General features: G+C 40.9%; 1 protein-coding gene across 2 annotated transcripts in view; it reads right to left on the bottom strand.

Moving 5' to 3' along the window:
• The window catches only part of LOC128646092 (rho family-interacting cell polarization regulator 1), a 439,097-nt gene that overhangs the window by 132,520 nt on the left and 281,415 nt on the right, over positions 1–25,162 (bottom strand). For both annotated transcript variants that reach the window (XM_053699534.1, XM_053699533.1), the window contains exons 11-12: positions 22,270–22,418; positions 6,145–6,274 (exon numbers count right to left, since the gene is read on the bottom strand). In XM_053699534.1, coding sequence (XP_053555509.1) covers positions 6,145–6,274; positions 22,270–22,418 — 279 coding nt within the window. The remainder of the gene's footprint in view (positions 1–6,144; positions 6,275–22,269; positions 22,419–25,162) is intronic.

Genomic DNA, 25,162 nt, shown 5'->3' with positions numbered 1-25,162 from the left:
TTCCTGAATCTGAAATTTCTCCATCAGACAAAACCTCCCTCATGGCCCCTTGAGATTGGTGTGAGGGTATGTCAGAACAGTTATCATCAGCGTCCTCTTGCTCTTCAGTGTTTAAAACAGAGCAATCGCGCTTTCTCTGATAAGTAGGCATTTTGGATAAAAGATTTGCTATGGAGTTATCCATTACAGCCGTTAATTGTTGCATGGTAATAAGTATTGGCGCACTAGATGTACTAGGGGCCTCCTGTGTGGGCATAACTGGTGTAGACACAGTAGGGGATGATGTAGTATCATGTTTACTCCCCTCATTTGAGGAATCATCTTGGGCAATATCATTATCTGTGGCATTACTGTCCTTACTTTGTTTGGACACTATGGCACAATTATCACATAAATTTAAATGGTGAGACACATTGGCTTTCATACATATAGAACATAGCTTATCTGATGGTACAGACATGTTAAACAGGCTTAAACTTGTCAACAAAGCACAAAAAACGTTTTAAAATAAAACCGTTACTGTCACTTTAAATTTCAAACCGAAAACACTTTATTACTGAATATGTGAAAAAGTATGAAGGAATTGTTCAAAATTCACCACAGTGTCTTAAAGCATTAAAAGTATTGCACACCAAATTTCAGAGCTTTAACCCTTAAATTAACGGAACCGGAGCCGTTTTTACATTTAACCCCTATACAGTCCCAGAATGAGGCTCTGTCTATAACTAGAAAGGCCCCCATCTGAAAAAGGTGTCCAACACAGTGCCTGCCGTTTTTCTAAACGTTCCCCAAGATTATAATACCAATAATTAGTTAGAATCTGCATAATATGCCTAGTAAAGCAATTGTTTTAGCCCAGAAAAATGTCTACCAGTTTTTAAGCCCTTTTTGAAGCCCTTTATTCTTTTATGTTTAACTAAGAAAATGGCTTACCGGTCCCCATGAGGGGAAATGACAGCCTTCCAGCATTACATGGTCTTGTTAGAAATATGGCTAGTCATACCTTAAGCAGAAAAGACTGCTAACTGTTTCCCCCAACTGAAGTTACTTCATCTCAACAGTCCTGTGTGGAAACAGCAATCGATTTTAGTTACTGTTGCTAAAATCATCTTCCTCTTACAAAAAGAAATCTTCATCCTTTTCTGTTTCAGAGTAAATAGTACATACCAGCACTATTTTAAAATAACAAACACTTGATAGAAGAATAAAACTACATTTAAACACCAAAAAACTCTTAACCATCTCTGTGGAGATGTTGCCTGTGCAACGGCAAAGAGAATGACTGGGGTGGGCGGAGCCTAGGAGGGATCATGTGACCAGCTTTGCTGGGACTCTTTGCCATTTCCTGTTGGGGAAGAGAATATCCCACAAGTAAGGATGACGCCGTGGACCGGACACACCAATGTTGGAGAAAGGAGAGTTTCTTAGTGAGAGAAATTGGCTCTAAACAACTTTCAACATTGATTGTTTTTATATGAAGTGTACTTATGTTGGAGCATTTCTTTACAACACCACAAGGATCTTGAGGATAAGCTTATTACAAATTTTATAGAAAACAAAAATAGCTGCTCCTGATTTGATTAACAAGAATCCCATAATCCTACTTTGATGGATGACTAATTTTTAAGAACCTTTAACCAAGTGATCTAATTTTATTATACCCAGCCCATCACCAGCCAGAGAATACACACACATTTTCCTTATTTTAGGCAACATTTATTTATAATTAAAAATAATCCAAATTCTTTTATCAACAAATGCCATGATTAAATCATCTACTCTTACACCAGTCACCACCGTCGAGATACAAACATTTGTAGTTATCAAACTAAAAAGGGACAGTCTAGTATAAATTAAACTTTAATTATTCAGACAGGACTTTTAATTTTAATCAACTTTCCAATTTACTTTTTTAATCAAATTTGTTTTTTTCTCTTGGCATTCTTAGTTTAAACTAAACCTAGGTTGGCTCATATGCTAATTTCTAAGCCTTTCAGGGCTGCCTCTTATCACAGGCTTTTTAAATTCCTTTTCAACACAAAGAGACAGAAAGTACACGTGGGCCATATATATAACACTGTGTTAAGATTTAGCACACAACAATGCTAAATTTAAGACAATAGATAATAAGCAGTCGCAGTTATGTGATCAGGGGGCTGGAAGAAGGTTCCTAGATACAAAGTAATCACAGAGGTAAAAAGTACATTAATATAACTGTGTTGGTTATGCAAAACTGGGGAATGGGTAATAAAGGGATTATCTATCTTTTACAACAATAACAATTCTGTGGTAGACTGTCCCTTTAAAGGGACACTAAACCCCAATTTTTTTCTTTCATGATTCAGATAGAGTATGCAATTTTAAGCATTTTTCTAATTTACTCCTATTATCAATTTTCTTCATTCTCTTGGTATCTTTATTTGAAAAGCAGAAATGTAAGCTTTGGATCCGGCCCATTTTTGTTTCATTACCCTGGGTAGTGCTTGCTGATTGGTGGCTACATTTAGCTACTAATAAGCAAGAGCTACACAGGTGCTGAACCAAAAATGGGCCAGCTCCAAAACGTACATTTCTGCTTTTCAAATAAAGATAAAGAGAACAAAGAAAAATTGATAAAAGGAGTAAATTAGGTTAAGTTGCTTAAAATCGCATGCTGGTCTATCTGAATCATGAAAGAAAAAAAATTGGGTTTAGTGTCCCTTTAAAAGGGACATTAAACAACATTTTCCTTTCATGATTCAGACTGAGTATACAATTTTATAGTTTACTTTCCAGTTTACTTCTATTATCAAATTTGCTTTATTCTCTTGGTATCTTTTGTTGAATAAGCAATGATGCACTACTGGGGACTGGCTGCTGATTGGTGGCTGCACCTATATGTCTTTTGTCATTCACTCGCCAGATGGGTTCAGCTGGCTTCCAGTAGTGCATTGCCGCTCCTTCAAAACAAGGATACAAAAAGAACAAAGAAAAATTGATAGTAGAATTATATGGACATTACAGTCAAAATTGAAATGCACGTGGATGAATTACATCTTTGCATAGAAACATATTTACAATATAAATGTATTGGCAAAAATGCTTCTAGTAAAGTTATCACTGTTTTAGTGTTAACATTGTCCTCTGCACGTGCACTTGAAGCATAGCTAGATATTCTCAGTGCACCAGCATTTTAAATACTGCAGCTGCTCAGAGCACCGGTGGGGCTTGTATTATGTCAGCAATTAACAAATCGAGTCATTACCAGATGCTACAAGCACCTTAGGCTCTCTGAGCAAGTGTTGTGTTTAAAATGCTGGTGCACGGTGCATATTTAAATACACTTTTGAAAGAGCTATAGATTTTATTAGAAGCATTTTTGCTAACACATGTATAATACAAAAATTATTTTATTTAAAAGTGAAATACATCCATGTGGATTCCAATTTTCGCTGGAATGTCCCATTGGTTTGAAAGTTGTTTAAAATGATATCATGAAATGAAAATGTGCGATTTCATGTCCCTTTAAGGTACACACACACTTGACAACAAAAAACAAGATTTCTGTAGATTAAAATTGTATTTCCGGAGGGAACTTCCGGGCAGCGGCCATGTTCAGTCGCATAGCTGCGTGCTGCTACAGCTTTTCTTTGATCATTTTAAAAATCTACCCTTCTGCAGATCAATCCATGTAACTATTTACAAGAACTATTTTATATCTTGGAAGCCACATCTTTTTATACCTAAAGTTATAGGAATCGCTGCTGGCATCAGCGCCTGGAGCCGTTATAAGAACTCAGCCTTTTTTATACCCCCGGCGGGCGCACTCAGCCCTATCACTAAGCTGCACTGAGTGTGCTTTACTGAATATATACGGCATCTAATCTGCCTTACTACAGTTCTATGTGGAAGACCATGGAGTGCGCTATTGATATTTTGAGGGAGCTGAATCACCTACTAGCGGAACATCACGCTGCATTTGAGAACATTGTACACACAGCATTCAAGCTCAAGGGCAACCACCTGCCCCATGCAGTCATCCAACTTGAGCCTTTTCTAACGGAACGAGAGAGTGATAACAATCTGGGACCCCAGCACTCCACTGGCACTCAGAACAGCAGCGAGAGACCAATAGAACCCAGCACCAAGCTGCCTGTAGTGAAATATGGGGAGATAGCCGACTCGCACATCAGTGTTTCTGTGAGTTTTGCTGCCGTATCATGGGTCATTCACAGTGATGTAGTTGTAAACCAACAAACCCTCTCATCTTATCAGAGAACAGAACTAGGTACACTCATAGGAACCCCGATTGCACACCGCCTTCAAGGCCAAAGTGCGACATGGCCACAATTGATCCAGCCTTCAAATGTGTCTTTACCCAGGGAACTATTGCACTTCAAATGGAAGACAGGCATCATATTGACCGCACTAGGGAACTATTTTCCTATGTTACCTGCCGGTGAGGGGTAGATATGGAATGCACTTCATGGGGCTCTTTTTTATTCCCTGCTTTGTTAGAGTGTTCCGATATAAGTTCAGTTTGTGTTAAATGATCATATAACTACCCGTTTCTTATTGTTTTATAATTTCCCACTGGGACATGCTCATACTTTACATATAGCCCTGCTCTTTTAATGTTCACAGCAATAAGCTTCTACAGTCACTTTTTTTTTTTTACTTATACCCTGGAGTACAGGATAGCCGTTAAGCCCTACTAATATTCCTAGAGCTCTAGTTTAGCATTTTGAACTGACGTGTGGTGCCAGCGGCCGGTACAGCATGATGTCTACTCTTTTTGACAATAAAGTTCGATACTGGAGCTTTGGAAATAGCCTTTACTCTTTCACAAACTCTAAAGTCCGCACCCATAAGCTTTACATCTTCTTTTATGAATATCTAAGGTATACCGTTATTGTATTTTCTGTAGCTAATCCTGTACTGTGGTATGATTGCAATAACCTGTAGAAGACTATTTAACCCCCTCTGTGCTGGTGGCAGATGAGTCTTCCATACTATAAATGTGATACTTCTATTTGGTTGGCTCTGACTCCCTTATAAGATTTTTAACTCCTGTAGTTAACTCTCTTATTCTAAGCGCCTCTCCAACCCATATTAAGCATTAAAAAGTTTTTCTTTAGCTACATCTCAGGCAGAGCCCTATGTATAACCCTTCTAATTATTTGTTGAAACAGCAAAATAAAAATAAAACCTGAGGTCCAGACATTGAGACCCAAAAGTGGTTTCCTATAGTTAAGGTAACCTTCTGTTTTTTATCATTTACTACATATGGTATGAGGTACAAGAGTGGCCTTTTTGAAAAGTTAAAGGGACATTAAACCCCAAAAATTTATTTTATGATTCAGACAGAGAATACAATTTTAAACAACATTCAAATTTACTTCTATTATCTAATTTACTTCATTCTTTAGATATCATTTGTTAAAGAAATAGCAATGCACATGGGTGAGCCAATCACATGAGGCATCTATGTGCAGGCACCAATTAGCAGCTACTGAGCCTATCTAGATATGCTTTTCAGGAAAGAATAGCAAGAACATTAAGCAAATTAGATAACAGAAGTAAATTAGAAAGTTGTTTAAAATGGTATTCTCTATCTGAATCTTGAGAGAAAATTTTTGGGTTTAATGTCCCTTTAAGAAGGTTTAAAAAATTTCACTGGCGTACTGTTGAATTGTTTTTCTTTTCTTCTTTTTATAGCAACTGTAAACATTACTAGCTATATGCCATATGGATAGCAGACATTGTTTATTACTTATGCAATTTTCATATGTAACCTATTCAATGTACCCTGTTGCAAGCAAATTTAGAATGCAAATGTAAAATGCTGTAATACTTTATTTGTATGCCAAATAAAAAAAAATTGTATTTCCAGTATGTCATTTAGAGCATATAAAAGGAAAATAGAAAAACGGTCAGTAGTGACATGTGACAACTAAATTATTAGCAATATGTCCTAGTTGTAATGTCATATGAAGCCCAATAACCAAGAAAGAGAAAGGAAAAAAAGTATTATACAGACTTTTATAGGTTGCAGCTGTCATTAGCCAAGGCATAAATAAAATCTTTTTTTTCCCCATTATTCTGATGCAACACAGTAAATCAAAATACGAACATAAAATGAGAGCAAGGATATAAACGACTTACGTAGAAAGCTTGCTCACGCATAGAGGGCGTGTCCGGGGGACTGGGATTGTACGTTGAGAACCTTTTGTTCACAGTGGAAGATTTATTAACAGAACTTGCAGCAGAGGGTTGATCGTCTTTGTCGAATGGACTGCAAAGTTTTAAAAAAGAAAAACGTAATAACGTTATACAGGTTTGTCGCTTACAATCAAAATTAGTAAATAGGGGGATTTGCAACATAAGCACCAATAGACAATATCTCATACAGAGCGAACACAACAGGAATTTATATTTTGTCCTGTAGAATCTATATTCTAATTTCTAATGTAAAGCAGACCGAATATTTACAATTTGCCATAAATTGGCTAGTTATTGTAGACAAACCTTCAGCCTTTCACATCTTCATAACAAGAAGCGTATGTTTCTTGGAGAAAAAAAAATTTACCCTGCGTCCTAAAATATATATATATATTTTTTAAATTATAACAATATAATCAAGAAAAAAAAAAAGGACAAATCTTATTAATTGAATTTCCCTGTGCATTTGAAACTATGAGGCTATGTTTCATGTTCCAGATTATCTAGAATTTGGAAAGAGGACTGATCTATCACTAATTTGGATTTAAATGGAAACTGCTGTTATATTTTATTCTTTTAATTTTATTTCTATCTGGATATCCATCTGCTTGCTGAGCCTACTGCTATGCCAAGCCTGGCTCCTGATAATAATGACAAGAGCACAGTGTAAAACAGTCTTGTGATCTCAAATCACTTTATTGCCTACAAGAGATACAGTTTAATAATTTCTGCTTTCTGAAGACAGAAAAAAAGAACAAGTAATTGACCATAACATAGTTAATATACTGAATATAGTACTTTAATAATCAGTTTTGATTTTGCATTTTGGAATTTGCTGCATTTTTTTTTTTAATTAACAAAAGTCCCTGTTAATATCTATACTATAATTGTGTTTGTAAGCGTCCGTCGCCGTCAGCAGTTGCGCACGCATCCTCAAAGGAATGTTGGATGCGCGTGGAGCCGCCTCGCTGCGTCAGACAGCTTTAGGAGCTCCAACTCTCAGCTGTAACATAACAGCTGAGAGCTGGAGCTTCAGGCATCTGCCGCATATGGAGCTGGAGCGCGATCGGTGCTCCGCCTCCATATGAGGCCAGATGCCTGATAGTTACAGGCGGTGACACTTTGTGCGTCACCGTCTGTAACGATCTTCTGCTGGTGCCGGTGTGAGCGGGTGGAGGGTGGGCGGCTCAGCAGGGAAGGGAAGGCAGTGGGAGTGCCCCAATTAAAAAAAAGGACAGGGGGAGAAAGCAAAAGAGTGTGGGGGGGAGAGAGCAAAAGAGAAGGGGGAGAAAGCAAAAGAGAAGGGGGGGAGAGAGCAAAAGAGAAGGGGGGGAGAGAGCAAAAGAGAAGGGGGGGGGGAACAAAAGAGAAAGGGGGAGAGGGAGAGCAAAAGAGAGGGGGAGAGGGAGAGCAAAAGAGAGGGGGGAGAGAGCAAAAGAGAGGGGGGAGAGAGCAAAAGAGAGGGGAGAGAGCAAAAGAGAGGGGGTGGGAGAGAGCAAAAAAGAGAGGGGGGAGAGAGCAAAAGAGAGGGGGAGAGAGAGCAAAAGAGGGGGAGAGAGCAAAATAGGGGGGAGAGAGAGAAAGAGGGGGAGAGAGAGAAAGAGGGGGAGAGAGCAAAAGAGGGGGGAGAGAGCAAATGAGGGGGGAAGAGAGCAAAAGAGAGGAGAGAGAGAGAAAGGGCAAAAGAGATGGGGGAGGGAGAGCAAAAAAGAGGGGGAGAGAGAGTGCAAATGAGAGGGGGAGACAGAGCAAATGAGAGGGGGAGAGAGAGCAAAATAGAGGGGGAGAGAGAGAGCAAAAAAGAGGGGGAGAGAGAGAGCAAAAGAGAGGGGGGGAGAGAGAGAGCAAAAGAGAGGGGGAGAGAGAGCAAAAGAGAGGGGGAGAGAGAGCAAAAGAGAGGGGGAGAGAGAGAGCAAAAAGAGAGGGGGGAGAGAGCAAAAAAGAGGGGGGGAGAGAGAGCAAAAGAGATGGGGAGAGAGAGCAAAAGAAGGGAGAAAGAGCGCAAAAGAGAAGGGGAAAGAGTGCAAAAGAGAGGTGGAGAGAGAGCAAAAGAGAGGGGGGGGGAGAGAGAGCAAAAGAGAGGGGGAGAGAGAGCAAAAGAGAGGGGGGAGAGAGAGCAAAAGAGAGGGGGGGAGAGAGAGCAAAAGAGAGGTGGGGAGAGAGAGCGCAAAAGAGAGGGGGAGAGAGAGCAAAAGAGAGGGGGAGAGAGAGAGCAAATGAGAGCTAGAGAGAGAGAAAAATAAAGGGGAGAGAGAGAGCAAAATAGAGGGGAGAGAGAGTGCAAAAGAGAAAGGGGGAGAGAGCAAAAGAGAAGGGGGAAATCGCAAAAGATAAGGGGGGAGAGAGCAAAAGAGAAGGGGGGGAGGGAGCAAAAGAGAAGGGGGGAGAGAGCAAAAGAGAAGGGGGGAGAGAGAGCAAATGAGAGCAGGAGAGAGAGCAAAATAGAGGGGGGAGAGAGAGCAAAAGAGAGGGGAGAGAGCAAAAGAGAGGTGGGGAGAGAGAGCGCAAAAGAGAAGGGGAGAGGGAGAGAGCAAATGAGAGCTAGAGAGAGAGCAAAAGAGAGGGGAGAGAGAGAGCAAAAGAGAAGGGGGGAGAGAGCAAAAGAGAAGGGGGACGAGAGCAAAAGAGAAGGGGGACGAGAGCAAAAGAGAAGGGGGACGAGAGCAAAAGAGAAGGGGGACGAGAGCAAAAGAGAAGGGGGACGAGAGCAAAAGAGAAGGGGGACGAGAGCAAAAGAGAAGGGGGAGAGAGCAAAAGAGAAGGGGGAGAGAGCAAAAGAGAAGGGGGAGAGAGCAAAAGAGAAGGGGAGAGAGAGCAAAAGAGAAGGGGAGAGAGAGCAAAAGAGAAGGGGAGAGAGAGCAAAAGAGAAGGGGAGAGAGAGCAAAAGAGAAGGGGAGAGAGAGCAAAAGAGAAGGGGAGAGAGAGCAAAAGAGAAGGGGGGAGAGAGCAAAAGAGAAGGGGGGAGAGAGCAAAAGAGAAGGGGGGAGAGAGCAAAAGAGAATGGGGGAGAGAGCAAAAGAGAAGGGGGGAGAAAGCAAAAGAGAAGGGGGGAGAGAGCAAAAGAGAAGGGGGGAGAGAGCAAAAGAGAAGGGGGGGAGAGAGCAAAAGAGAAGGGGGGGAGAGAGCAAAAGAGAAGGGGGAGAGAGCAAAAGAGGAGGGGGAGAGAGCAAAAGAGGAGGGGGGAGAGAGCAAAAGAGGAGGGGGGAGAGAGCAAAAGAGGAGGGGGGAGAGAGCAAAAGAGGAGGGGGGAGAGAGCAAAAGAGGAGGGGGGAGAGAGCAAAAGAGGGGGAGAGAGCAAAAGAGGAGGGGGGAGAGAGCAAAAGAGGAGGGGGGAAAGAGCAAAAGAGGAGGGGGGAAAGAGCAAAAGAGGAGGGGGGAAAGAGCAAAAGAGGGGAGAGGGAGAGCAAAAGAGAGAGGAGAGAGAGAGCAAATGAGAGGGGGGAGGGAGCAAAAGAGAAGGGGGAGAGAGCAAAAGAGAAGGGGGAGAGAGCAAAAGAGAAGGGGGAGAGTGCAAAAGAGAAGGGGAGAGAGAGCAAAAGAGAAGGGGAGAGAGAGCAAAAGAGAAGGGGAGAGAGAGCAAAAGAGAAGGGGAGAGAGAGCAAAAGAGAAGGGGAGAGAGAGCAAAAGAGAAGGGGAGAGAGAGCAAAAGAGAAGGGGGGAGAGAGCAAAAAGGAAGGGGGAGAGAGCAAAAGAGAAGGGGGGAGAGAGCAAAAGAGAAGGGGGGAGAGAGCAAAAGAGAAGGGGGGAGAGAGCAAAAGAGAAGGGGGGAGAGAGCAAAAGAGAAGGGGGGAGAGAGCAAAAGAGAAGGGGGGGAGAGAGCAAAAGAGAAGGGGGGGAGAGAGCAAAAGATAAGGGGGAGAGAGCAAAAGAGGAGGGGGAGAGAGCAAAAGAGGAGGGGGGAGAGAGCAAAAGAGGAGGGGGGAGAGAGCAAAAGAGGAGGGGGGAGAGAGCAAAAGAGGAGGGGGGAGAGAGCAAAAGAGGAGGGGGGAGAGAGCAAAAGAGGAGGGGGGAGAGAGCAAAAGAGGAGGGGGGAGAGAGCAAAAGAGGAGGGGGGAAAGAGCAAAAGAGGAGGGGGGAAAGAGCAAAAGAGGAGGGGGGAAAGAGCAAAAGAGGGGAGAGGGAGAGCAAAAGAGAGAGGAGAGAGAGAGCAAATGAGAGGTGGGAGGGAGAGCAAACAAGAGGGGAGAGCAAAAAAAAAAAAAAAGATACCAGAAATCAGCTCTTTTACATTACAAATAAACCAAGTCCCCCCTAACAGTAAAATCCCTCACCCCCCAAAAGGGCATTTGGCTCTTTTTCACTGCCCTTAAAAGGGCATTAAGCTCTTTTGCAATTTGCCCCAAAAGAAAACCTAATCTAAAAAAACACCCCCCCCCCCCAAAAAAAAAAAACTAACACTAAAGCCCCAAATAGGTACTCATGGTTTCAGAGTCTGGCGGAGATGGACTTCTTCCAGGCGGGTCCATCATCTTCACCCACAGCGAAGGCGGCGCGGAGTGGAGGTCCGGATCGGTCTTCTCAGAAGTGGTGATCCTTAGCAGCAGTCCTCGGCGAAGGCGTGGAGGTTCCTCTTCATGCGATGCCACATGCTGAAGACTGAATTCTAAGTACCCCATATTTATTGGGGTACCTTGAATCACTATTGGCTGAAATTTTCAAAATCAGCCAATAGAATTAGAGCTACTGAAATCTTATTGGCTGATTTGAACAGCCAATAGGATTTCAGTAGCTCTAATCCTATTGGCTGTTTTGAAAAATTCAGCACCCAATAGGATGAGAGCTACTGAAATCTTATTGGCTGATTTGAACAGCCAATAGGATTTTAGTAGCTCTAATCCTATTGGCTGTTTTGAACAATTCAGCCAATAGGAATACAAGGTACCCCAAATTGATTGCGGTACCTTGCATTTAATATTTAGTATATCACGGACATCGGATAAAGAGGAGCCTCCATGCCGCCGAGGACCGCCACAGATCACAACCGTCGAGGATCGCCACATCTGGGAAGACCGCTCCGGACCTCCGCTCCGCTTCGCCTTTGCTGTGGATGAAGATGATAGACCCGCCTGGAAGAAGACCTTCTCCGCCAAACTTCTGAAACTGTGAGTACCTATTTGGGGCTTTAGTGTTAGGTTTTTTTTTTTTTATGTTTTTTTTTTTGGGAGGGGGGTTGTTTTTTTAGATTAGGGTTTTTTGGGCAAATTACAAAAGAGCTGAATGCCCTTTTAAGGGCAGTGAAAAAGAGCCGAATGCCCTTTTAAGGGCAATGCCCATACAAATGTCCATTTAGGGGCAATGGGTAGTTGTTAAGTTTTTTTTTTTATTTTGGGGGTTTGCTGGGTGGGGGGTTACTGTTAGGGGGGACTTTATTTCTTTTAATTTAAAAAAGCTGATTTATTTAGGGCAATGCCCTACAAAAAGCCCTTTTAAGGGCTATTGGTAGTTTAGTATTAGATTAGGGGGTGTTTTTATTTTGTGGGGGGATTTTTAGAGGTATTAGTTTAGGTTTAATTTTATTATAATAGATAACTTTGTTTAATTTTTTACTTTTTTATTTTTTATATCTTGGGGGGTTTCATTTTTAACACACAGACTGCCCTCTGGGCAGGCTTATCAACTAGTATTTAATAACATGAAATAAAAATTAAATAAAAATTGAACTTTTATGGTTCAGTCAGGGCATAGAATTTTAAGAGATACATTTAATTATTTTATCAAATATACTTCATTCTTTTAGTATTCTTTATTGAAAAGCATCCCTGGGTATGCTCAGGAGCAACAAAGCACTACTGGGAGCTAAATGGCGATGTGGTGATCACACATATGCCTCTTGTCATCGGTTTACCAGATGGGTTCATCTAGGTCCCAGTAGTGCGTTGCTTCTCTGGAGCTGACTGACTATAGGTTTAACCCCTCTGCAAGGGTTAAACACAGTTATATGCCAAAAATAGAAAAATGTATTATTGCACTAACATATTTAAACATTTCCTTTTTTGGAAATTTTATGTGCCTTTAAATGGAAATAATCAACTTCATTGCAAAAGATCTACATAAAAAAATATATGTCTTAAATTAATGTAAACTGACATTTGTTTTAGCAAAATATGTATTGTTTCGTAATTTCCTATTGGGAAACGTGGACAGACTGGCTTGCGATCCAGTAATCTCAGATGGTATTACTCCACCCTCAATATCTGAACGTTGGGAGCTATGTAAAACGTGTGGGGGGTTTTTTTTTCTCTCTCTTCCCTCTCGCCCTCCAGAATCCTCACCTTCTCTACCACCTCCTTCTTCTTCAGCTAGTAGCTGTCACCCAGTCCACACTTGCTATGCTACTCTTTTTATCCTTTCTTTGAAGGAGATGTTGACATATGTTCAACTTTAATCTGTAGTTTTTCTGAAAACCAACCTATGGGCTTCGTCTGCCCACTATATGCTAGACTCCCTTAAAGGGACACTGAACCCAAATTTTTTCTTTTGTGATTCAGATAGAGCATGCAATTTTAAGCAACTTTCCAATTTACTCCTATTATCAATTTTCCTTCATTCTCTTGCTATCTTTATTTGAAAAAGAAGACATCTAAGCTTTTCTTTTTTATTCCGCACTCTGGACAGCACTTTTTTATTGGTGGATGAATTTATCCACCAATCCGCAAGGACAACCCAGGTTGTTCATCAAAAATGGGCCGGCATCTAAACTTACATTATTGCATTTAAAATAAAGATACCAAGAGAATTAATAAAATTTGATAATAGGAGTAAATTAGAAAGTTGCTTAAAATTTCATGCTCTATCTGAATCACAAAAGAAAAAATATGGGTTCAGTGTCCCTTTAACAAGGGTTGTGTGCCCTATCCCCTTCCCTACTTCTCTGACTAGTAAGACCCCCTGTCATGTGATCCCAGGCTGTAAGGTCCGGATGAGTCTAGTCCTTGCGAAACCTGGATCTTGATCCCCTCCTCCCTCCAGGCTTGGGGTCTAACTTTTACTTGATGTCAATGATTTAGGGGTTACCGTTTGTTGTTTCCTTGACTAAATGTTTACTATATTCTTCTATGTTCAAATGCTTTATAGACCAACAGTACGCAAATTCCATGTGATCATTAAGCTGGAATCTGAAGCAGGTATTTGTTGAGCATGTATTATGATGTTTTTGACTATTTGCTACCATTGTACTGTGATTTTTTCTTCAATAAAAATAATTTAAAACTAAAAAAAAATAAAAAATTGTAACGTTTGTTTTACTATGCATAGTTAAAATATTTATGGGGAAATTAGAGGGACATTAAACATTTTATAAGTATAGTTTTCCCCCTGCCTAACTTAAGACATGGGTGCCGCCATGTTAAAATTTAGCTTTCACTACATTCCAATCATCGTGTGTTTGCACATGTGCAATTTTAAGCAGCTTTCTAATTTACTCCTATTATCAATGTTTCTTCGTTCTCTTTGTATCTTTATTTGAAAAAGCAGGAATGTAAGCTTAGAAGCCGGCCCATTTTTGGTTCAGAACCCTGGGTAGCGCTTGCCGATTGGAAGCTACATTTAGAACAATTGATAATAGGAGTAAATTATAAAGTTGCTTAAAATTGCATGCTCTATCTGAATCATGAAATAAACAATTTGGGTTTCATATCCCTTTAATTTTGAGTTTAATGTCCCTTCCAGAAGACTTACTTAACGCAGCCTAAAAAAAAACTTTTCTAATTAAAAAAAAATATCAAATATTATATATATATTATATTCAAAATCAAAACTACATTATTTAAAGCACTGTATTCACTGTGTAAAAAGAAGCCAGTCAGTTCCATATCCCTTTAAAGGGCCATAATACCCAAATGTTTAAACACTTGAAAGTGATGTAGCATGGCTGTAAAAAGCTGATTAGAAAATATCACTTGAACATCTCTATGTAAAAAAGAAAGATATTTTACCTCAAAAGTTCCTCAGTAGCCACCTCCCATTGTAAAGGATTTCTAAGCAGCATTTTAGTGTGTCTGTCCTGGGACATCTGAAGGGACTAGCATCGTGCACTCTCATATTATTTCACCAATCAGGTAAAGGAAGCATACTATGAAATCTCATGAGAGTTAAGTAAAATCTCATGAGATCACAGTAAGAGTTCATGACCTCAGCACTGCTGATGCTGATTGGCTGCTGTTCATTTCTTCATGTTTTTTAATTTTTTTACCTGCAGCTGGGAGCAGCTGAGTATAACTTTTTACACAGAACTTACTCTGCTGAGCTGAGGAAATTGTGAGGTAAAATATCTTCCTTTTTTACATAGAGATGCTCAGGTGATATTTTCCTGTCCGCTTTTTACAGTTATACTGCATCAGTTTCAAGTGATTTAGCATATGAGTATTATGTCCCTTTAAGTTTTAGTATTTGAGCAGCTATCAAAGCAGAAGCTGAAGGGTCAGTTTCACTGGGACTAATTATCTACAGGACCAGCCAGTAATCATAGTCACCATTTGTCTGGATGTCCTAATTGAAGGGTTTGTGTACAAAGAGGCACAACTCCTGAAACAGACGCGCACATATAAGAACTCATTAATGGACTGCAGTGCTCTCACATTGAGAATATTACCTGTTGTATTGTTGTATAATGATTGCTAGAGCTGCACATCATGTAAATGTGATGTCTCCTTATTAGTTATACAATAAATGAAAGCTTTGTGCTAGAATCTCTTTTCTATAGAGCAAACGCTTGTTCCTGCAGCAGATTTGTATCAGATTCACATTTTCTCAGTGCAGAAGAATTAAATAATTAACAACTGTATAATAAAAATACATTGATTTAACACTTTTACTCAAATAAGTTCAAATAAGCAGTAGATTTTGTTCTTCTGGCAAATTTATCTTTCTCCTATTTTCCAGCCCCTTGTATCATGTGACAGATATCAGCCAATCACAGACTAGTATACATATACCCTGTGAGCTTGTGCACATGCTCAGTAGGATTTTATATTCACACTTTCTGGGGAACAAAGAGACTGTGCAAAATTTAATAATGGAAGTAAATTGGAAAATGTCTTAAAACAACATGTGCTTTCTGAATCATAAAAGATTATTTTGACTTGAATGTCCCTTTAAAGATCTAAAGAAGACTTCTGCTAATATAAAATGTGCCTAACTTTCAAGTACTTTACACTATGTATTAATTAATAAATTATTGTTTAACCTACTAAACAGATTTTCACAGCAGATACAAACCAAAAAGCCCATCAAATCCTCATGATGTGTAAGTTTACTACAACAACTTTATACATTTCCCAGATATTCTTTAATTCAGTTACAGTGTTTGTCTTTACCACCCCCACTGGAAGTCTATTCAACTAAACAACTGCCCTTTATGTGAATAAGTGCTTCTGCAAATTACTGCTGAACCTGCTACCCTTCAATGTGAGATTGCAACATTAGTTTTGGTGTTACGCTTTTTTTCATTTTTTTTTTAAATCAATATCATAAGAGTGTAATGTGCCTATCATACGATATTTGGTCATTCAGCTTCTATGTGCCATCGTCCCTCAGTGCCATCCGTTCCCTACTATCCCTAGAAGGCAGTTCTTCCTGTTTTGTGTAGCATCTAGTTTCCCTCGTGCAAATAACTGTATAGCTCTTAGATCTTTCAGTTCTAGTGGAATACATTGTATTTTCCACAACCTGTTTATTATAACATTGTGCTCACTCCTGTGGAGTTACCTAGGAGTAAACACTGATTGGCTAAAATGCAAGTCTGTCAAATGAACTGAAAATAGGGGGCAGTCTGCTAAGGCTTAGATACAAGGTAATCACAGAGGTAAAAAGTGTATTATTATAACAGTGTTGGATGTGCATAACTGGGGAATGGGCAATAAAGGGATTATCCATCTTTTTAAGCAATACAAATTATGGAGTAAACTGTCCCTTTAAGTTCAAAAGATGTCTGCAGTTTTCCTGCTTTCGGGAAAATATCTACCCTTCTTCCAGTAAAAGAACTGTATCTGATTAATAAAATAAATAAATAACAAAGAAGCTACATGCTCACTCTCTGTGGAGGAGTTTAAAAAAAAAAACTATATTAGTCATTCTTTTTTTCATTGTTGCATGTAAATGACAGAATTCTAATCATGTTACATTTTTCTTTTATGTGCTTGACACTTGAACAAAAAAAAAACTTTTATTATTGCGTGGCATCTTCCTGTTTACCAGTAAAGCTGAGGGAGTTATTGTTTTTCTCACATTTTAAATAAAGTTATTCATATACAAAATATTTAAATAGGACATTTAACACCTCTTGTTTTTGTGCTTTAGCCCATACTCCAGAGGATGACCAAAACACAAAATATGTAATCTGAAAATAAAATAACAGTATTTGCTTTTTGGATAAAGCATACTTTTTGCATAAAAACATAAATTATGCTTACCTGATAATTTCATTTCCATATGTGGGAGGAGAGTCCACTGCTTCATTAATTGCTTGTGGGAAATAAGAACCTGGCTACCAGGAGGAGGCACCCCAGCCAAAGGCTTAAATAACTCCCACTCCCCTCACCCCCCAGTCATTCTGCCAAGGGAACAAGGAACAGGAGAAATATCAGGGTATAAATGGTGCCAGAAGAATAATATTAAAATTTAGGTCCGCCCACCGGAGCAAACGGGCAGGAGCAGTGGACTCTCCTCCCACAGATGGAAATGAAATTATTAGGTAAGCATAATTTATGTTTTCCTTCTTAATGGGAGGAGAGTCCACTGCTTCATTCATTACTTGTGGAAACAAATACCTAAGCTCTAGAGAATACTGAATGAAAAAAATGGGATGGTAAAAGGAGGCGGACCCTATACTAAGGGCACCACAGCCTGCAGAACCTTTCTCCCAAAAACAGCTTACGCTGAAGCAAAAACATTGAATTGTAAAACTTTGTAAAAGTATGTAAGGAGGACCTAGTAGCCACCTTACAAATCTGCTCCACAGAGGCCTCGTTATTAAAGGCCCAAGAAGAGGCCACAGCTCTGGTTGAGTGAGCCGTAATCCTCTGAGGAAGCTTATGTCCCGCTGTCTCATAGGCCAAACGGATAATGCTCCTCAACCAAAAGGACAGAGAAGTGGAAGAGGCCCTCTTGCCCCCTACAATTCCCTGAATGCGCCACAAATAAAGACAAAGTCTGTCTGAAATCTTTCGTGGCCTGAAGATAAAACTTCAAAGCTCAAACCACGTCCAAGTTATGCAGAAACTTTTCCTTAGACAAAGAAGGGTTAGGACACAAAGAAGGAACTACTATCTTCTGATTGATGTTACCATCTGGCACCACCTTGAGAAGAAATCCCAACCCAGTGCGAAGCACAGCCCTTATGAGCGTGAAAAAACACATTAGGGGGCTCAGATTGCAAGGCCGCCAACTCAGACTCTGCGAGCCGATGCAATAGCCAGAAGAAATAGTACCTTTCAGGAAAGAATCTCTGCAACACCTTAAGAACCAAATTTAAACTCCAAGGAGGAGCAGAATTTCTAAAGACAGGTCTGATTCTAGACAGAGCCTGAAGAAAGGACTGAATATCAGGAAGCTCTGCTAGCTTCTTGTGTAACAGCACCGATAACACAGAAATCTGTCCCTTTAACGAATTGGCGGCAAGACCCTTATCCAGTCCATCCTGGAGAAAGGCCAGAATCCTGGATACCCTAACATTGTGCCAGGGATATCCATGTTCTTCACACCAGGATAAGTAGGTCATCCACACCTTATGATAGATGCGACAAGTGACCGGCTTCCTGGCCTGGATATGAGTATCAATTACTCTCTCAGATAAACCTCTCTTGGCCAAGACTAGGTGTTCAATCCCCACGCAGTCAGCCTCAGATAATCAAGATTTTGGTGTAGAAATGGACTCTGAACCAGCAGATCTCTGCGACAGGGCAACCTCCATGGAGGAGACAATGACATCCCCACCAGATCCGCAAACCACGTCCTCCGCGGCCACAACAGACCAATCAGAATGGTCGAAGTTTGCTCCTATTTGATGCGAACCACCACTCAAGGAAGAAGTGGCAACGGTTCAAAAATGTAAATTGGATTGAACTCCCAAGGCACCGCTAAGGCATCTATCAGCTCTGCCTCTGGGTCCCTGGACCACGACCTGTATCTGGGTAGCCTGAAGTTAAGTCTGGATGCCATGAGGTCTATCTCCAGCGTCCCCCATCTTTTGCAGATCTCCGCAAACACCTTGGGATGGAGAAACCATTCCCCCGGATGAAACTATTGTCTGCTGAGAAAGTCTGCTTCCCAATTGTCCACACCCGGAATGTGGATCGATGAGAGTGAACAATTGTGAGTCTCTGCCCATTCCAGAATCCGAGATACTTCCCTTATGGCTAGGGAGCTTCTCGTTCCCCTCTGATGGTTTATGTAAGCCACCGAGGTAATGTTGTCCGACTGGAATTTGATGAATCGGGACAACCCCAGGTGTGGCCAAGCCCTCAGAGTGTTGAATATTACCCGAAGTTCCAGAATATTTATGGGTAGAGTCGACTCCTCTGGAGTCCACTTGCCCTGTGCCCTTCTGGCACCCCAAACAGCTCCCCATCCTGACAGACTTGCGTCCGTCGTCACAATCTCCCAGGATGGCCTCAAGAAGGATCTCCCCTAGGCCAGCTCTCCCAAATGGATCCACCAAGAGAGGGATTCCCTCAATCTGTAGTCCAGAGAGATCTGTTGGGATAGATTTGAGCGATCGCCGTTCCATTGTCTCAACATGCATAACTGAAAAGGTCTGAGATGGAACCTGGCGAAAGGAATGACATCTATGCTGGATACCATGAGCCCAATCACCTCAATACACCTGGCCTTGAGGAGGTCTGAAGGGCAAGGCAGCTGGACGCAATTTTGGAACGTCTCTGCTCTGTCAAGAATATCTTCATCGATATGGAATATATTATCGTACCCAGGAACTCCAACCTGTTGCTGGGGACCAGAGGACTCTTTCTTTTGTTTATCTTCCATCCATGGGATCGAAGGAGAAGAAGAAGAGCCCTTGTGTGGTCCTCCGTGAGATTGCAGCACTGAGTCTGAACCAGACTATCTTCCAGATAAGGAGCCACCGCAATGTCTCTGGCTCTTGCTACCGCGAGCAGCGCCCCAGAACCTTCGTAAAGACTCTTGGGGCGGTCGCCAGACCGAACGGTAGGGCCACAAACTGGAAGTGTTGGTCCAGAAACGCGAATCTTAGGAACCTGACGTGGTCCTTGTGGATTGGCACGTGATGGTAGACATCCTTCAAGTCTATTGTCATAAATTGCCCTTCTTGAACTAGGGGCAGTATTGATCTGATCGTCTCCATTTTGAACAATGGGACTGACAGAAACTTGTTTAGGCAATTTAGATCCAGAATTGGGCAGAACGTGCCCTCCTTCTTTGGGACAACGAAAAGGTTTGAATAGTACCCTAGACCCCTTTCTGCTAAAGGTACTGGAAAGATTACTCCGAGAGAAGAGAGATCCCCCAGAACCCAAGTATCCTGTAAGTCTCTTATCCAGGCCTCTGCGAACAGAGATAGTCTGCCCCCTACACGATCAACGATGGATCAGGGTCCGGCCCTTCATGCCGACTTCGTCTCGGCAGGCTTCTTGCTCTGCTTGGTCTTGTTCCAAGAGTTAGCCAACTTTCAAGATCTTTTGAACTGCTCAGTCTTCACAGCAGGCTGCTGGCATTGAGACTTGTCTGAATGAAAGGGACGAAACGTAGAGCCCTTAGGCTTGCTCTTCTTATCTTGCGGAAGGAAAGCATCCAGGCCTGGACCAAAAAGGACTTTCCCCTGAAACGCATGGGATAGTAATCTATACTTGGAAGTCATGTCAGCAGACCACGACTTTAACCACAGAGCCCTACTGGCTAAAACAGAGAAACCTGATGTCTTAGCATTCAGGCGAATAACCTGCATATTTGCATCACAGATAAAGGAATTTGCGACCCTTAAGGCCTTAATCTTTTCCTGTATCTCCTTGAGGGGAGTCTCCACCTCGACCATAGCTGACAGTGCATCACACCAATAGGTAGCCGATCCAATGAGCGCCGCTGCCGGTTGGAAAACAAACCCTGTGAGTTGGAACATTCCAACTTTTTATCCATGGGCTCTTTGAACGACAAACTATCCTCGAGGGGAATAGTCGTACGCTTAGCGAATGTGGAGATTGTTCCATCCACTTTAGGAATAGTCCCCCCATAGCTCAAGCTGAGAGTCCGAAACGGGGAAAAGCTTTTTAAAAGAGGTAGAAGGAGAATAGGACAAACCCAGTTTTTCCCACGCATTCTTAATAATCATAGCCATTTTCACGGGGACTGGGAAGGTCTGAGGCACCACCCTGTCCTTGTAAACCCTATCTAGTTTAGGGATCGAAGGATCTTCCGAAAGTTTCGGTACCGGAACCTCCAACTTAGCAAGCACTTCTTTCAGTAAAAAGTGCAAATGCTCCATCTTAAACTTAAAATCTGGCTCCTCCGTAGCCGGATGTCTAGAAGACGCCGATTCCGCCCCAGAGAGGAAGAGTTCTCTTCGTCTGATAATCTCTCAGAGACATCCAACGGAGTAGATGACCCCTGGGACGGAAAGCTATGTCTTTCCCTTCGCTTGTGCTTCACAGGGCATGGAAGGCCGCAGAAACCGCCTCTTGCAACTGGGCAGCAAAATCTGGCCGCGGGAGGATTAGTAGGGCCTTGGGGAGCTACATGTGTAATCGGAGATGAATGTTGGGAACGCACCTCACGGGACGAAGAACCCTCAGAGGTGGATGGCTTGGTAGTACTAAATATTTTATTCTTCTTAGATAATGTAATTTTATCAAAGCAGGTGGAACACAGTTGAGCAGGCGGTTCAACCTGTACCTCCTCACAATAAACACAGGTATTAGATTTAATTAAAGAGGGAGTATCCTCTAACATATTAGAGTCCTCCATAGCTCTTGCCTTTAATACGGACTGAGATAGATTAAATGGCACCTTTATACACCAATGGCCGGGGCACTCACCACCTCTTATGACCTGGACCACAGAGAAACCGTTACGTCTCCCGCAAATGCCGATCAAGAAAGAGGAAGTTGAAAAGGCCACACCTGGTCACATGGAGTGCCATGCAGGACCGCCCCTGCACTATAGAGAAAACGCGCCAAAAAAGGCTGCGCCGATCTTCACCCGAGTGTTCACACATTGCTAGAGCCTCATCTCACACATGACATAGCATTAACACAAAAAAGATATTATGCATAATTCCCCCGTTAAATAATCCCCTTTCCAGGGATATTAACCCTTTGTTTCTATCAGATAAAAGGAGACACACTGTGACCCTGTCTTCTTGCATTATCATATGTGTATAAATGAAACGATCTTACCAGAATCTATGCCGTGAAACAGAAACACAGCCCTTCAATTGTGACAGGTTAGTAGCATCGCTCCTGACATGGATTTGAGAGAATAAAGGAAGGCAGCGAAACTCGTCAATGCTGATTGCCCAGGAGCTGTTAATATGAGTTATGATGTTTTCGCAGAGACGACACTCCCTGCATCTCCAAACTCTAACTTTCATCCATGCTCTCACTGAGAGGCTGACAGGATTACTTAAAACTCCAGTCCCACTTCGAAGAGTACTACCCTCCATAAGAGACTACTCTGAATCTTCCGACACTTCTCTTCCAACCTCCTGTGATGAAAGGCAAAGAATGACTGGGGGATGAGGGGAGTGGGGGAGGTATTTAAGCCTTTGGCTGGGGTGTCTTTACCTCCTCCTGGTGGCCAGGTTCTTATTTCCCACAAGTAATGAATGAAGCAGTGAATTCTCCTCCCATTAAGATGGAAAGCAACATGTATTTAATTTCCTTTTGAGTATCATATCTCCCATCCCTTCATTAATTAGAACTTCATCACATAAATAGCAATCTACAATGTTACAAAATATATGTGAAATTATTAATGATCTAATTCAGTACAAAATTAACAATCATTTTGTAAGGTCCCATTCTGAATTGCTCCATTAAATAATACAAATAATCAATATTTTTTTATTACAAAACAAATTTAATAAGAGAGATTTTAACTTACTTCCAATTAACTTCCAGGCTGAGTTTTATTGTCCCCAGGTCATTAATGTCAACAGCCACCACTTGTGGAAGAGCAGCGAAGAGATCTTTTGTCTCACAAGAGACGCTACCTACAACCACATGGTTTGCCAGACTCTTCAGTTCAGTCACCTAAAATCAAACGTTATGTCAGTGTTTAAATGACTAGAGTACAGAGGTATCTGCTTGCAAAAGCAAAGCTAGGGCGTTAAGCCAACGGCCCACCCATGCATGGTCACCAGAACCATAAACCTGTCTTGTTACTTAGCAACTTGCCAGGATGGAAGGTGCACAGATGTAAACTGAAAAAAGAAATACATTAACCAATAAGATCACAACCACCAGATTGAAAGAAAAAAAAAAAAACTTCGAGACAGTAAAGACCTAGTAAGTACAAGATGTTTCTGCAGTCTGGTTAAAAAAATTAATTAATTTGAAAATGTTTTAAATACAATAACTTCTTGTTTGATGCGACTGTTTTTCACCAGCCAAACTCCACCCACCATTTGCCTTATTGGCAGCAGCCAGTCAGGGTTTTTTACTGGGGTCACTGCAGGTGCCAATTAGGGATAAATGTCCCAGAGTTATGCTTGTGAAGCATGCCATGCATGCTTCTGGTTTTTAGATTTTAAAAAAAAGCTCTTAGTTTTCACACAGTCAGTTCTATATTCATGCATACAATACAATGGTACAGCGAAAAGCTCATTATTGACACAATTTAGAAAACAAAACAATCCACTAGGTGAATGCAAACGAATAGTTAATAGAGTAAGCTAAACAAAACTCCTCTAGATATGTAAACATTTATTGTACAGTTTGTCCAGCTGCTAGCCAACCCCTTTATAAGAATGTTCAGCACTTTCTGTTGCTTGATCATTTTACAAACAGTCTTGTAACTGTCAGGTCAAAATTAAATTGTGAGAGCCAGCAAATGAATTAAACTTGTAAAGATTTCTATCATTGAGACTTGTGGATATGCTGCTAGGCCCTTGAATCTTAAAGGGATATTAAACAGAATGTTTCACTGTTGTAATAAAAAAAGCACTAAGCAGTGGGTTATGTATTATTCATCATTTTAAATATTTCACCTTTAATTTATTTATTTTTAACTTCATGTGTGCAGAGTTCATTACTTCCTGTCACAGTCCTACAAGGAAGCTGAGATATCTAGCTTGATGTCATACATTTTCTAGAAGCAAAACAAAAAAAACTTAAAGGGACAGTCTATTCAAAATTACACTTTCATGATTCAGATAGGGCACACAATTTTAAACAACTTTCCAATTTAATTTTAACCTCAAATTTGCTTTGTTCTTTTGGTATTCTCTGATGAAAGCTGAACCTAGGTAGGCTCATATGTTAACTTATAAGCCCTTGAAGGCCGCCTCTTACCTCAGTGCATTTTGACAGTTTTTTTTACAGCTAGACAGCGCTAGTGGAGTTACCTAGGAGTTAGCACTGATGACTAAAATGCAAGTCTGTCAAAAGAACTGAAATAAGGGGGCAGTCTGCAGAGGCTTAGTTACAAGATAATCACAGAGGTAACAAGTGTATTAATATAACCGTGTTGGTTCTGCTAAACTAGGGAATGGGCAATAAAGGGATTATCTCTTTAAAGGGACACTCAGGTCAAATTAAATGTTCATGATTCAGATACAGCATGTAATGTTAAACAACTTTCCAATTTACTTCCATTAAAAAAAATGTGCACATTCTTTTTATATTTACTCTTTTTGAGTCACCAGCTCCTACTGAGCATGTGCAAGAATTCACTGACTATACGTATATGCATTTGTCATTGGCTGATTGCTATCACATGGTACAGGGGGAGTGGAAATATACATAACTTTGAAATTTGTTAGAAAAAAATCTACTACTTATTTGAATTTCAGAGTAAATGTTTTTGTACTGTCTTGTTATCTTGCATTTGTTGATTATGCAAATCTACTGTGTTGACTGGTCCTTTAAACAATAACAATTCTGGAGTAGACTGTCCCTTTAAGAAAAAAAAGTTCAAAAGATATCTGCTCTCTTATCTCCCTGAGGGCTCATTGTGCAAGAAAATAAGTAGCTTGTTTACTGGGTTGTTTTTTTAGTATGTTTCTTTTTAGGTTTAGTTTAATTCATATCATAGTTACTGGGCAGCCTGAGCTTTGGAAATGTCTTACAATTCAATGGCCCTGCAGTACACTCAAGTATGTTTTAAACAAAAAAAAGTCAATAGGTTACATTCCAGGCTCTTCTAAATAATTACATAAATAATATATACATTCAAAATTCTTAAATGCATGATGTGATTGTAAAAAAAACATAATTTATGCTTACCTGATAAATTTATTTCTCTTGTGATGTATCGAGTCCACGGATTCATCCATACTTGTGGGATATTCTCCTTCCCTACAGGAAGTGGCAAAGAGAGCATCCACAGCAGAGCTGTCTATATAGCTCCTCCCTTAGCTCCACCCCCCAGTCATTCGACCGAAGGCTAGGGAGAAACTATAGGGTGCAGTGGTGACTGAAGTTTTTTAAATAAAAATATATTGCCTGTCTTAATAAACAGGGCGGGCCGTGGACTCGATACATCACAAGAGAAATAAATTTATCAGGTAAGCATAAATTATGTTTTCTCTTGTAAGATGTATTGAGTCTACGGATTCATCCATACTTGTGGGATACCAATACCAAAGCTTTAGGACACGGATGAAGGGAGGGACAAGACAGGGACCTTAAACGGAAGGCACCACTTCTTGTAGAACCTTTCTCCCAAAAATAGCCTCCGAAGAAGCAAAAGTATCGAATTTGTAAAATTTGGAAAAAGTATGAAGCGAAGACCAAGTCGCCGCCTTACAAATCTGTTCAACAGAAGCCTCATTTTA

Source organism: Bombina bombina, chromosome 1, assembly GCF_027579735.1.
Source record: "Bombina bombina isolate aBomBom1 chromosome 1, aBomBom1.pri, whole genome shotgun sequence".
NCBI lineage: Eukaryota > Metazoa > Chordata > Amphibia > Anura > Bombinatoridae > Bombina > Bombina bombina.
This window is presented reverse-complemented; position numbering and strand designations above follow the sequence as displayed.